This window comes from Girardinichthys multiradiatus, chromosome Y (genome assembly GCF_021462225.1).
Source record: "Girardinichthys multiradiatus isolate DD_20200921_A chromosome Y, DD_fGirMul_XY1, whole genome shotgun sequence".
NCBI lineage: Eukaryota > Metazoa > Chordata > Actinopteri > Cyprinodontiformes > Goodeidae > Girardinichthys > Girardinichthys multiradiatus.
The window spans coordinates 27,080,159-27,095,132 of record NC_061818.1 but is presented as its reverse complement, the minus strand read 5'-3'; the positions used below and the strand labels follow the sequence as shown (position 1 = coordinate 27,095,132).

At 39.8% G+C, this 14,974-nt stretch overlaps 1 protein-coding gene across 1 annotated transcript; it reads right to left on the bottom strand.

Moving 5' to 3' along the window:
• Positions 1-4,564: 4,564 nt before the first annotated feature.
• Positions 4,565-13,558, bottom strand: LOC124864080 (E3 ubiquitin-protein ligase TRIM39-like). The gene is made up of 6 exons (XM_047358703.1): positions 12,734-13,558; positions 12,468-12,563; positions 10,954-11,184; positions 10,840-10,862; positions 10,627-10,745; positions 4,565-6,259 (listed from the first exon to the last, which is right to left on the bottom strand). Exons 1-6 carry the CDS (start codon positions 13,277-13,279, stop codon positions 5,700-5,702), a joined length of 1,575 nt encoding a protein of 524 aa, XP_047214659.1. The 5' UTR covers positions 13,280-13,558; the 3' UTR covers positions 4,565-5,699.
• Positions 13,559-14,974: the final 1,416 nt, after the last annotated feature.

Genomic DNA, 14,974 nt, shown 5'->3' with positions numbered 1-14,974 from the left:
ACAAGCCTCTCAGATCAAATGAATGCACAACTCAATCTATTTTGTCAAAGTAAATAACTTGTGAAGCTTTTTTGTTATTAAGGATGTTTGTGTTTGTGAAATGATACAGCAGTTTAGCAGGAATGCACACTGTCAACACAGCAACTGTAGATTCAATGCAATCATGAGAGAAAAAGTATGTAGATATTAAACACTTCATACTCGTGTGAATAAACTTATCTTTAACCTTTATGTAGTAACATTTTCAGTCTTAAAAGGAGCCAACAGTTTCTGCACATGTCATGTTTTCTGGGAATTTGTTCTAGACCTGAGGAGCATAGAAGCTAAATGCTGTCTCGACTTGTTTAGACCTGGTCTAGGGAACACAGAATAAGCCCGTCTTTGATGTCCTGATGGGTCTACATTGTTCATACTTGACCAGCAACTCTAACATACATTTAGGCCCCTCGCCATTTAGTGTCTTATAGACCAATAACAATATCTTACATAATATATTTTTACAAATACAAAGTCTGTGCAGTGATTAAAGGACTGTTGTGATATGGTCCAGTTCCCTGGTGTTGGACAGGACTCTGGCAGCAGCATTTTGGAGGACCTGGTTGATGTTTTTAAAGAGACCATGACAGCATTAAAATAATCTAACCTACTGAAAACAAAAGTCTGTCCTGGTTAATTGATTTAATCATAGACTTTCTGTGGATATTAGAATTTTGGTCGAATTCCATAAACACAACCAAGTTTCTCGCATTCTCTTCAGTTTTTAGGCTGATTCTAGTCAAGTACTAATTTCTAAACCTTCCATTGTTGGCCCAAAACCAATGATTTCTAAATTTTATGCATTAAGTGGGGAAGATTCAGATCCATCCATTCATTTGGACACACTGTCTGAGTGACTGGAAAAGACTGTTATTGTATGGTGAAACAGAAACTTAAATTGTGTGTCATCAGCACACCAATAGTAAGAGGCATTGTAATCTGTGGCAGCTTGTTGATAGGAGGCACTAGGGTGCCTCATGTGATCTCATGCTGGTCCATAATTGGTAACTTAAAGATTCTTCCCTAGGCACAACTTTTTGCTCCTGTGGCAAATCAGCACTTTTTGTGTCATTCGTCATCCAATATGACTAATTCATGATACCTGCTAATTAATGTACTTCTCCTGGCAGCTTAGAGGTCGCTCAAACATACGGACGTAAATCGAAGAGTCAGACAACAATGACAAGACAGGAGACAATTTTGGCAGCCAAACGATAATTTTATCCTTTATTAAATAATAATTTCAATACGTTTTCGCTGGAGGGAAAAGGAATCTGGACCTGATGGACCAGACTTAAAAATCCAGCAGTAGGCATGTGACATGTTCAAGTAGTTTATTGTTGTGTTGTAATTCCCAAACTCTAGTGTGCCACATCAAATTTTTTTTACCACCAGCCATCACTGATTGTAATGCCTTACAATCTGACTGTTGGGGTCATCCATTTTGGTCGCACATTTTGACACACGCAGCTCAACAGACATTGCAGCTCTGACGTCACTGGGAGTATAAACCGGCTGAGATGCAAAGTTTTGTTGCCATTTCCCGCCTGTCTCAAAGGACAGCGCAATGGAGGCGCATATCTAGAGAGACAAAAGCTTGCAGGCGAACTTTTGCTCCACAAGGCCATTCCCGGAAGAGCTTGAAAGCTGGAAATATGGCTGATACGAGAAGATCGGGAGATTTGTTTACTGATCGAAGGGCCACGCCGACACCCGGAGCAGGTGGAAACCCCTCCTGAGAAATTACCGTTTTTTCTTTAATTTGATCACGGATGCGTGATCCCCCCCTCCTCCTCCATTTTTCTTCAAACCTGATACCTCCTCAACCGGTGGAGAGCAGAAATCAACCTCAAAGAAATTTCGTTCTTTTCATATTAAAGCGGATAGGTGCATTTAGAAGTCTGGGCAGGATGAGGCAGTTAAGGTGATGTAGGATCATCAGTAGTTAATCTCAGGTATTAACTTGTTGCATGCAATACTGATTGAATTATGTTATGCTGAGCTGTTTTGATTTGCTGTGCAAGCGCTGCTGAATCGTGCTGGTTAATGTTTGTCCGGCTGATCTCAAATCAGCCAGGAGTTAGAAGTTGGACTTTTAAAAGTTTTTCATTCAAAGCAACTGTGGTCTGGGCCTTGCCCAACCACTCTTTGTTCCAGTTTTATTGCTGGAGATTTTCCACTGAGTTCCCACCTCAGAGTTTTATGACTCTTTATCGAGATTTGGAGCGATCAGCTGGTTGTGGCTAAAGGGGCGTGGCTCCACTGTTTTATCAGCTGATCGCTGCAATCGAGACATCAGCACCAGGAGGGTTTCTCTTTCCATTTAACCCAAATTACACATTTTATCCATAAAACTGCTGGTTTGATCTTCATACACACTAAATGCGCATATATGTTTTTCTTTTATTATCATGGTTAGGTAGTCATTTTTATTCCCTTTGTGTAGAATGGTGCTTGTTAGTTAGGTGATGGTTTTGGACCAGAATAATGGTACATCAGGATTATTTGGCTTCAATAAATCTTCATATATATTATGAAGAGAAGCGTTTGTGTTTATTTCGTGCAAGAGTGATTTATCTGTCAAAACCAGGTCTAAGTTCACCCATCTTCGGTGAAGTGGTTGGATAAACAGTGGCATTTTGTGGTTTGGTTAATAATTTGTAATTATTAAAGAGCTTTGAGCCCATAATCACAACACCAGAGGACATCTCTGATTTATATTCGTAAGTAATGATTTTTGGTTAAAAAATTTAAAACAAAATCAAATTATTATTTTAAATTATAATTCTTGATGAATATTAATTAATCAATAATCATAATCCTTACATAATGTAGGAAGAGCATATACAGTAGATATTGAATGAAAGTGGTCTCAGAATGGAGCCTTGAGGAACCCCGCATCTGATCTTTCTTGAAATGTTATGAGTCAGCAAAGGCCTTGAGATGGAGGAAACTGTCTGCAAGAAAAGCTGTAGCTAACCCACTGGAGTTAAACTTACCATCCAGCTCTTTTGTGTTGACACACACAAACCTCAGGTGGAATGGGTCCTTCAGCTTTGTGATGTTCAGTGAAAAACCATTTGTCCCATACCTGATTTCTTATATTCTCTCTTTCTGTGACGATTAAATGATTCAGATTATCATGCAAGTCTTTAGATCAGACAAATATAATCTGAGTAAATACAAAACACAGTTTTAAATGATGGTTTCATTTATGAAGGGGGTGTCTACGTTACTGTAGAGGAATTTTCTTTGCAGAATTCTGCCACTGTGAAGGGTTTTTGAGAATTAACGGTGTGTTAAAGGGCATGCTACAACATCTTAATTGCATTTAGGTCTGTACTTTGACTAGGCCACTCTAAAACCTTAATTGTTTTTGTTTTGAGCCATTCAAGGTGGACTTGCTGGTGTGCATCAGATCATTGTCCAGCTGCATAACATAGCGTGTTAGAGTTTAAGACCAGAAATTGTCCTTAAAGATTTTCTGCTAGAGAGCAAAACTGTCAGCTCCATGAATTGCCTCAAATCATGTAAGTCCTGAATCAGCAAAGAAAGACAAGACCATGACACCGTCACCACCATGTTCGACTTTCAGTATGGTGTTCTTTTTCTGAAATGCTGGCTTTCAACGCCTTTCCACACTAATGTCAATGACTTTGTTTCTCATCTGTTCTTAAATTTTGTTAGAGTGGGCATAAGTTCTTTTAACCTCCTTCATGTTCTCAGATAGGTTATTTTAACATGGTTTGTTGATTCTACAGGTCTGACAATAACCAGGCATGGGCATGACTAGTGAAACTGACCTAAGATTTATCTGGTCATTACAGTACATTAATAATTAACAAGGGAATCAATTACATTTTCATAAAGGACAAGGTTGGTTCCTTTTATAAGTTTCATAAGTGAAAACAGCTTTTTTCTATTTACTCAAGTTATTGTTGCCCAATATTAAAAAAGTGTTTGATGATCTGAAACATTTAAGTGTGAAAAAACAGAAGACATCTGTAAGGGGGGGAAACACTGTTCACAGAACCGTCTACATGTAATGTCTGCCTCTGCCTGCTGCGGATGCTCCTGCCTTTGTCAGACAGGTCTGACCTTTGTAGCATGAATAAATGCACTGCAGGAGGGCTCTCCTGTGAGGCCAGATGGTCTCAACTTGATAAACAATGCAGACTTTCTAGTCAAAAGGACTCACTACCAGTTCTGATGACACACAGGAAACAATGACGCAGGTATGCCATCAAGGAACAGGGTGGTATTAAAACACAGAACATTAATGTAACTTTAAATTCTTATTTCCTTTTATTGGCAAGTGACAACTTTCTAGGACCAGCTAAGTCTTCGAACATAATCCTTAATTGTTCTGTCCCTGGTCTTATTTCTTGTTTAAAATGACTGCATAATGAAAGCTCTACTCCCCTCCTGGCTTTGCCCAGTGGCAGGGGTGGAAACAAGGTTAGTGGAAAACTTTCTGCTGTCCTTCAGAATGAGTTCTTCTAAAAAGAAAAAAACGGATGCAATAAAACAATGTAGAGGAAACAGTTTATTCACTGACAAGCATATTGGACCCATCAAGATTTCACAGTTGAGTGAATTCTAGTGAAAGGAAATAAACTGTTATTGTTCTAAGTATTGTTTGGTCTTGAAAAACTGCAATTAAAAAAATGTCTAAAAACAAAGTAGAGCCTAAAATTATAAATACCCCTGACAGATTAAGGTTTAAGGTAATCTTTAAATTTGACCAACATGTTTCTTCTGTCCAGATGAAACATGATGAAAATACAGATGAAAATGTAACAAAAAGAAAAAGTAATTTGTTTTTTTAATCAAAATGGATACTCAAATTACTTGATCCTCCACCAGAAAGGTATCGACATAAACACTGCAATAACCTTTATGTTGTTTTATTATCTTTAAGAGATGTCTTGCTTATAAGAAACAAACGCCTTGGTTAAGTTTAATTCTAAATCTACCTGGGGTGTAAATAATTTTGGACTTAACTGTAGGTTTTATTTACATAGAAATAATTTGATTAACCTTTTTTCAGTTTCTACATTATAGTGTTTAGAATGTTAGCCCAAACAATGAACAGGCCAGTGAGGAAAAATATGCATACAAACAAAAACAATTAAAATTTAGCTACATTTTGTGACATTTTGATTTCACATTTTATTTAATTTTATATTTTTGATTTTTCATTAAATGTTAGTGATCTTCTCTTAGACAAAATGTGAGCATCTTTGTTATCTCCTCCTTCTGCTTTATGGGCCTGGCTGCTCTTATAAAATAGCTTTTTTGTCTTAAAGAAATGCATTTCAGTGACTGGGATCACATGTAACACATAGAAATGTTGATGTGATATAAGTAACCTCTCCTTCATTTAGGGGAATTGTAAAGTTAAAAGTTAAAAGTTAAATTGGTTGTAAAGTGAGGTATAAATCAAATAGGTGTGTTTTCACCACCGGAGCGGGATGATGCTCACCGTGCTGCTCCTCATGAAGAAGTAGAAAGGGTTAGCAGGGGAGTGTCTGGTTTCGTGAAACTGCTTTATTGTATTTTCTTTGTATCATTGCTCCATAGCTCCATTCACACCTTCACAAAACATCATCAAACCTGTGCAATATAAAACATGTCAGTGCTTTATGTGACGTAATCTCAGATCACCAGGTCGCACTGTTCCACACAGCCACCTTGGCAGGGCAGATTTTGAGAGGTTTGGGGTTGCTTCCGTTAATGTTGACACTGGGGCAGAAAAAGGGGTACATCTTTTCAGTGAAACAGTCAGGGAAGGTGTAGACCGGCTTCATGGTCACAGGGTTGGAGAAAGTAACCTCCCCAGCCTCACAGTCAAGCTGCACCCTGACCCGAGTCAGATCGCCCTCCAAGTGGAGCGGAGTGCTGGGCCTCGTCATTGCTGAGTACTTGCCCTCAGAGTACGATATCATCCAGAAGCCCCCCTCCGGACACCCAGAAATGTGCCCTTTCCTGTCAATGGACTCCTTGACCACACCGATCATCCAGTCCACCTTTCTGCCCACCTCCACCTCCCAGGCGTGGCGGCCTGAAGTGAAGCCTTCTGATCCCAGCACGAACACAAAGCGACCGAAACGCTCCGGATTGTCTGGGAGCTTTTGCAGGGATCCAGTGTTGGCCACGCTGGTCAAGTCTGCGGAAAGGGACAGCCAAGGGTAGGCAGTGTTGGGGTCCAGGGTTATGGGTGCTAAAATGGGCAGGAAAAATAGTCATTTAACAAAAAAACAAATAAGAATTCAAAGTACGTTCCTTTGTGTTAGAGCAAAACCTGTTGATAGAAAGAAGCCCAAAGATCCCTCACTGAAAATAGTACAAATGAAAGCAGAATGTATATTTGCAGTCATAATCTTAAATTCACAACATCATGATCACGAATATCATATTAATCTGGTGCTTTTATTCTTTTATTTAAATTAGTCTTTTTCTAGGATAGAGCAGCAGCAGTTTTCAAGCATAGTGGTGGTACCATCATGTTGTGGGGCTGTTTCGTTGCCAAAATAGATAGAAAAATAAAAAATAGGTCTACTATGTTGACAATGATGAGGGTGCTCACTAAAACAGAGGCTCCTGGTCTAAAATCAAATTTCAGCTGCACATGTGGAGAAGCCAAATGTCTTCAGAAGACATGTTTTATGGTTTGACAATACAAATACTGAGGTATTTGGCCACAATGACATAAAGTAAGTTACGAGGTTTTAAGGTAAGTCTTTCAAATGCAAGTATAACACTGGTAACACTGTACCAACTCTTAAGCATGATGATGGTTGCATCATGCTGTGGGACTGCCAGTAATACTGCTGCATTGCACAAAAAGGATTTAATACTGAAAATGGAGGAGAAATACCTCCAAAATGTGATCCCAATATTAGGTGTGCATAAGTTCCTTAAAAAAGCTCCAACCTCAGCATTATTGAAAGTTTGCAGACTATGTCTTAAAGGTGGATCCACATTGGGAAATCAACCAACTTCTACAAATTGTAATAAAAGTGATCAAATATCCAGCCAGAATTAGGCCAGAGGCTTGTTGGTGTATACAAAAAGTGGATGGTTGACGTGAAACTTTATAGGGTAAGGTAAGTTCATTTATATAGTGCTTTTCAGTAACGAGACACTCAAAGCGCTGTACATACAATTACAATACAATCACAAACCAAATAAACACAGATACCGACACAGAAAAACAAATCAAATGATAAAATCAAATAACAGAGGTAATTAAAAAAAGTAAAATAAAATAAAGAGAATAGAATGATGGGCAAGAAAATGAAAGGAAAATTGGACTGAAAACGCAACTAATCTTGCCTAGATGGCCCAGTCAAAGGCCACTCTAAACAAATAAGTTTTTAATCTTGATTTAAAGCAACTTAGGGTTTCGGCGCTTTTACAGTTTTCTGGCAGTTTATTCCAGATTAGTGGAGCATAAGAACTAAAGGCTGCTTCTCCATGTTTGGTTCTGGTTCTGGGTATGCAGAGTAGATTTGAGCCAGAAGACCTGAGAGGTCTGGGTGGTTGATCCACTGACAACAAGTCTGTAATGTATTTTGGTGCTAAGCCATTCAGTGATTTATAGACTAACAGAAGTATTTTAAAGTCTATTCTCTGAGCTACAGGGAACCAGTGTAGGGACTTTAGAACCGGGGTGATGTGCTCCACTTTCTTAGTTCTAGTGAGGACGCGGGCAGCAGCGTTCTGGATCAACTGCAGCTGTCTGATCAACTTTTTAGGCAGACCTGTGAAGACACCGTTGCAGTAATCAATTCTACTAAAGATGAACGCATTAATTAGTTTTTCAAGGTCCTGCTGAGACATTAGTGCTTTAATCCTGGAGATGTTCTTTGGGTGTTAGAAGGCCGACCTTGTTACTGTCTTTATGTGCCTCTGAAGGTTCATGTCTGAGTCCATCACTACACCCAGGTTTCGAGCCTGACTGGTGGTTTCTAGCTGTATTAACTGAAGCTGCGTGCTAACTTTTAAACGCTCTTCCTTTGGTCCAAAGATTATTACTTCAGTTTTGTTTTGATTCAGCTGAAGAAAATGTTGGCACATCCATGGATTGATTTTTTTCTAAGCATTTACCTAGCGCTTGAATGGGTTCATGGTCACCTGGTGACATTGTAACGTATAGCTGTGTGTCGTCTGCATAGTTATGATAACTGACGTTGTTGTTTATTAAAATCTGAGTTAGGGGGAGCATGTAGATATTGAATAGGAGGGGCCCTAAGATGGACCCTTGGGGAACACCACGTGATTTGTGTGCTCTCTGATGTAAAGTTACCTACTGACACAAAAACGTCCCTGTCCTTCAAGTAGGATTTAAACCAGTTGAGTGATGTACCAGAAAAGCCGACCCAGTTTTCCAGGCGCTCTAATAAAATGGAGTGATCAACAGTGTTGAATGTTGCACTAAGGTCCAATAATACCAGCACTATGGTTCTTTCACAGTCTGCATTTATATGGATGTCATTGAACACCTTGACAAGAGCAGTCTCTGTACTGTGGTGAGGAGGAAGCCTGACTGGAAGACATCGAAGTGGTTCGTCGTTATTAGGAAGTTGTTTAACTGCTGAAACACAGCTTTTTCAGTAATCTTACTAATGAAGGGGAGGTTTGATATAGGCCTGTAGTTCTGTAGTAGCTGCTTGTCCAAGTTGCTCTTTTTCGATGGAGGTTTGATAATTGCTGTTTTCAGGGCCTGGAGGAAAACACCTGACAAAAGGGACGTCTTTATTATTTGTGTTAAATCAGATGTTATTACAGACAAAGCTTTCTTAAGGAAAGCTGTGGGTAAAACATCGGGACAGCAGGAAGATGAGATTAGTTGCTGTACGATTCCTTCTAAGATTTTGTAGTTTATTTGGTGAAATTGGGAAATTTTGTCAAAATCAGTTCTAGTTGGAGACAACATTGGTACTGGAGTTGATGTGGATGTGCTGACTGCCTCTCTGATCTTTTGGGTTTTTTCAGTAAAGAATTTAGCAAATTCATTGCAGGCCCTGGTAGAGTGGAGTTCAGATGCTACAGTTACAGGAGGGTTTGTTAACCTGTCGACCGTGGCAAATAATGCACGAGCATTGTTAATGTTTTTGCTGATGATCTCAGAAAAGAAGGATTCCCCTGCATTTTTCAGTTGTAGGTTATATCTGTATAGTCTCTCTTTATAGATGATATAGTGAACCTGGAGTCAAGTCTTTCTCCACCTGCGTTCAGCTTTTCGACACTCTTTTTTTTTCACTTCTGACTGGTGGAGCACTTCTCCATGGAGACATTTTCTTCCCAGAAACAACTTTCACTTTAATTGGAGCAACTGAATCAATGATGTCTGAGATTTTAGAATGAAAGTTTTCTACCAGCTCATCTACAGTGTTAGAGGGCAAAGTGGAGGTAGAAGAGTAAATCTGGTTAAAGGTTTCAGCAGCACCGTCCTTAAAGATGCATTTTCTTATCATGTCTCTTTGGCAAACTGAGTCATTGCAGATGATGCTTTCAAAAATAACAGAAAAGTGGTCAGATAGGGCAACATCAGTTACAGACACCTTGGAAATGTTTAGACCCTTAGTGATGATCAAGTCCAAAATATGTCCCTGTTTGTGCGTTTGCTGCTTAACATGTTGAGTCAAACTAAAATTTCTAAGAGTGTCACATAGATCTATTGCACATCTGTCATCAGGATTGTCCATGTGAATGTTGAAGTCTCCCACAATAATTAAACAGTCATAATCAACACATATCACAGATAAAAACTCATTAAAATCACTGAAAAAGTTTGTTTTGGACTTAGGAGGCCTGTAAATATTCAAGAACATGGTTCAGACAGGGCTCTTTACCTGGAGAGCCAAATATTCAACAGTCAAATTTGCCCAGAAATACTTTTTTACACTCTAATAAATCTTTAAACAAAGTGGCCACCCCTCCACCTTTTCTTTGCTGTCTGCTCACACAAAGAAAATTGTAGTTCGGAGGCATCGACTCTATCAGAATGGGAGCTTCATTAAATTCATGTATCCATGTTTCTGTTAAAAACATAACATCAAGATCGTGGTCAGTAATGAAGTTATTGATTAAAAATGATTTTCCTGACAGAGATCTAATGTTCAGTAAAGCCAGTTTATATGACTTAGTTGTTGATATTAACTCTGTGTCTGGTTGTACCTGACAGTTTATGGCTTCTGTTGATTGTTTATTACTGTCTCATATCCTTTTGGCTTTGTTCTTTTTGTCATGTATAAGCACAGAGATTTTACAACTATCTCCTATTAGGGCGGTTTAATCAAATATCACTGGGCTTGTAGGATATATTTTAGCATGTATGTATAGTTCTGACTCCGTGCAGATAAGAGAAAGTCCTGCAAGCATTTTGTTTTTTATTATTGAAGCTATTTTTATTATTAAAAGCCCAAATTTAACATGGCATCCATCCTCATAAATATAAGTATCTATACCACATCTGGCCTCCAAGAACATATTGTTTAAAGCTCATCCCAAAACAACTAAACTGAGCTGGTATACAAATTGTCTGCAACATGCAGCCCATTCAAAGTCCAAACAGGTACTTACTGTACTGAACCAGTTCCATCATCTTTGCCCACACTTGGTATTTAAGGGAGCTCAGATGCTTGGCCACACCTATAAGGGCACCTGACAGTTTTTCCAGATCTTTCTGGGGTAGATGTGCTCTGTGATGACATGTAACAATAATTAATCAGTACTAAAACAAGCAGAAGTATTAATTCGATCTAATACTGCAGGGAATAAAAAAAGAAATTCTACCTTTTCTTTGTGTTGGTGTAATTCTGAAAAGATACCACAGACAATTAGGATACTTTGTGTTCTGCATGGAGCAAGACAAGTATTTTATTTATTTCTAGAAGAAAATCTACTCACCTGAAGGAACTGAGCATCACTGGACGCAATCTCATTCTCAATGGCGATGACAGCATGAGAGAAAGTGAGGATGTCTCTGGTTATGGTTTCGGACCTCTTCCTCACCAACTCCCTTTTCTCCTCATCCTCCTTTTGCAGGACGGCCAGTCTTGCATCTTCTTCCTGCTTGAGAAACCCCCGAAGCTCCTCAAACTCCTGCCTTATCTGCTTTTCTGTGGCCTGTGTCTGGCTCTACCACACATGAGAATATAGATCATCACTTGTTCTTAATGTTGCTATGCCATAACTAAATATTTAGGCTAAGCAACTATTATTTAAAGTGTGTGTTAAGGCTACGAAATTAAGACTAATATTAACTGCACAGTTTAATTGTCTCCATTAGACACTATAGTTGTGTCCGTGCACCCTGTTGAGCACTGAGAGAAACGGTGAACGTGGAACAAGTTAAGTGAGCATAGCTTTTGCTTGTCTGAAAGAAATGTATTTAAGTGTCTTTTCCAGAGAGGAGACTTTTAGTTTGAAATTTAGGGGAAATTACATGACTTTAATTCTAGTTCAGAGCTACAGAAGCAGCACTGTTTTCCTTCAAATTCACTAAATGATAGGTGGAAGTTTGTCCACCCAGCCTACATATGTTTAGGCCCTCTGACCACCAGAGAAAAGCCATGTTGTCTACTTCATTAGCCTAACTTAACTTGGCATACCAGAGCCTGAGACTTTTGTCTCAGACTTTGTTTGGCTAGCAGGAGGTTTACAACTGGATTAGAACATTGCTGTCATTTTTTTGTAACCGACCAAATAATGGACTTTGATCTGGCCTGAGGCATAAGCAAAGTAAGTGGCCGCTTGCGTTGGATTTGCAAACAATTAGGCAAGGTCTTCCCAATTCAAATTCTGGCTAGGCCCCCATTCAACCTTGGTCTGACCCCTTTAGTTTAAGATGTGTGGACTCTGCTGAATTTAAGAAAACAACAACTCAAAACTCATTTTTTTCATCATTTTTGATTAACAATTTGGATGTAGTTTTGCTGATGTACGGCACTTTGTAATCTATGTCTTGAAAGGTGCTATACAAGCAAAGCTGAACTTACTTTTCCAGCCTGCCATGGTGAACAGGGAGCTAAATACAAAGGTCAAGTTGTACATTTACAGTGAGTTTTAAATGTGTTCATGCCTCAATGTAAATACGCAAAGTAATCCATATTTATTTATAAGTGCAAAAAAAAGAGAAAAAAAAAGATGGAAAATTTAGATTTTTTTTTGTTTGTTTTGATTTAATTTTTAGTTTACAACTCCGGCCCAACCCATCCGTAGATGTTTTATAGATAAATCTGAGACAATGAATTACCCACCTACTGAGAACTTCAAAGCATTCCAAAAATCTAAAGTACTGTGTTTCTCCAACACTGCGGCTGGGGTGTTTACACGCCAACACTGCATGACTCAGCCTGCGTCAAAATTACATCCGCCCTCCCGTAGGTTGTCTAGTGTTTCTTGGATCTGTTTATTGATACCTTGATGTGCACAGTTGTGTCATCACACTCCTGCTTGGCTTCATACAGGTGGCGCAAGTTTTTCTTTAGGGGGATCAGCTCCTTCTTCAGTTCTGTCTGAGGGTAGAAAAACACCAGAAATCAGAGGAATTCCAGCCAATATATCTCCATCTGTAGAATCATTAAACAAATTACACTTTTTCCAGGATCTCAGTATTTCAGTGCAGTTAAAACAGGTATTTAAGCTTTAAAATGACAGATTATTAACTTTGAAGAGTCATTTTCACCTTCAGATCCTGAGCTCCTTCATCTAGAGGGCACATTTTATGTCCCTGGTGCTTCTTGGAAGTGTGACAGACACAGCACAAGACTTCAAAGTCATCCATACAAAAGAGTTTGAGAACCTCCCCATGTGTTTCACACTTTTCCTCCAGCACCACTGCATCCTCCCTTGCCACGCTGACCCCTGTCCCCAGTCTGGCTGTGGCCCCCCTCTTCCCTTGCTCCCTCAGGAAGGTGTCAGCCACATTCTTCAGGGCCAGGCTGACCGTCGGCTCCGTTAGAGAGCACTTCCTCCTGCAGATGGGACACTCTCGCTTAGCCTTCTTCTTACTCCAGAACTGCTGCAGGCAGACCCTGCAGAAGCTGTGGCTGCACTTGAGCACGACTGGCTCCTTGAAGATCTCACAGCAGATGGGACAAGACAACTCGTTCTCCAGCATGGAGCAAGAGCGATTGGAAACAGCTCGTGGACGAAGGGATGAGGTTCCCTTGATAATCTGAGGCAGGGAAAGTTTTCCTGGCTGGGAGGAAGCTCGGGGCCGCGAAGCCATGATACGTTCCTAAAGTGTGGGGAGAGTTCTGCTCTTACAGCTGCTGTTGTTGTATGCACAAAGAGGAAGAGCTCCAAGGTGGGTCCAAAGAGTAATCTGGGCAGACTTTAACAGCAACCTGAGTTATAGATCAACACAGACTTGCAGAACTGGTTTACATCACTCCTAGTAAATAATGTAAAGGTCACCACCCCTCATTTAGCAGCCACATTAACCTCTTCCTATAAAAAAGGATGGCTTTGTGTGATCATCTTGAAAACACATTTCAGAAAGTATTATTCTGTTTTACCCTGGGTGTCCAGTGGGTGAAATAATTATTTGACCCTCTGCCGATTCTGAGTTTTTTTATGCATTCCTTTAATATAGTTTAATATAGAGAGACAGAAGATGGACTAGAAACCCAAAACACGTAGAAGCTAAAAATCCATGTCATTAAATTAAAAAACTGTTCTGCCAAGAAGCCAGAACTCTGGTTCCCGCAAATTTGTTGTGCAGCAAAAAGATCACTCATTCTATAACAGAAACCTCTCCGCTTTATTGTGTGTATAAAGTAAATCTGTTCACAGCTTTAATTCTAGCCCTGCCTTCCCACCACCATGAGAAAGACCAAACAGTGTTCAAAGAATGTCAGTGACAAGATAGTTGATCTCCACAAGGCTGGATTGGGCTCCTAAAATATTAGTTGAAGATGTTTACAAAAGAGCAAATATAAAATGACCGTCATTGCTCCCAGTCTGGAGTTTAATGTAGAATCTCACCATATGATGTTAGGACGATCAAGTAAAATTATCTTTTGGCTGGTCTGAAGGCAGCTGGGATCACAGACAACATGCAATATGTAATAGCTTGCTGGCCCCTGCTATAGAAGGCATGTGAACAGGCTGTCCTAATTTTGCCAGTGATTCAGAGAAGGCTTGGGAAAAGGTGTTGAAATGCCAAAACTGAGCTCTATGGCATTCAGAGCCCGAAGGACCGAACCGTATTGCAAATTCTTGGGTGAGAACCTTCTTCTCTCTCCAGAACAAAGATTGGTTGTGGCTGGATCTTCCAGAACGACAAAATCACACTAAAGATGGCAAATTCATTAAAGAAACACATTTTAGGCCATGAAGTGACCTAACTAATATCCATAGCTGATTATGTGGAGCACGAACATTCAATATGGACATTCGTGCGCCGCAGATTTAGCGGGTTCTTCCTCCAGTTTGACCCGATGGAAGGAGTCTGATTGCGGGCTGTTGCTCTCTGCCTGCTTCCTCCTCCTGCAGACGGTGGTTTGCTTAAGGACCGGCAATACATTTTTGAACCAAACATTCTATTTCACGGTGGTGCTTTGTATGTTTCGGGGAAGTGTTTGTGTGTCTGAACAGATGATTATGTGTGATCAGCTGATTTAGGATGTTGTTAAACAAAGCGCCCTACCTGAGAAAGCTGATGTGTCCTTTTTTTCTTGAAGCTTTCAGGAATTGTTTATTTTTTGTAAATAGTAAATTATATTTCAATTTGCCCCGCTCCGGCCATTGTGGTCCTTAATATTATTGTAGTCATTCCGGAGTTTTATTAACTTTTCCCTACACTATTACTCTGAAAACCTCATTTCTCCTGGTCCCGTGGCCAATCAGTGAACGGCAGTCTGTTCATGTCACATGGAGTCCCTATTTAGTCCCGGTCGGACCTGCTCAGGAGCAGGGACCA

What these genes read in the sequence shown, in the direction of transcription:
- LOC124864080 (XM_047358703.1), bottom strand. Translation starts at nt 13,279, where the DNA reads ATGGCTTCGCGGCCCCGAGCTTCCTCCCAGCCAGGAAAACTTTCCCTG. An exon ending in GTGATGCTCAGTTCCTTCAG is followed by an intron (nt 10,863 to 10,953) that starts GTGAGTAGATTT and finishes GTATCTTTTCAG; the next exon opens with AATTACACCAACACAAAGAA. An exon ending in TACACCAACACAAAGAAAAG is followed by an intron (nt 10,746 to 10,839) that starts GTAGAATTTCTT and finishes ATGTCATCACAG; the next exon opens with AGCACATCTACCCCAGAAAG.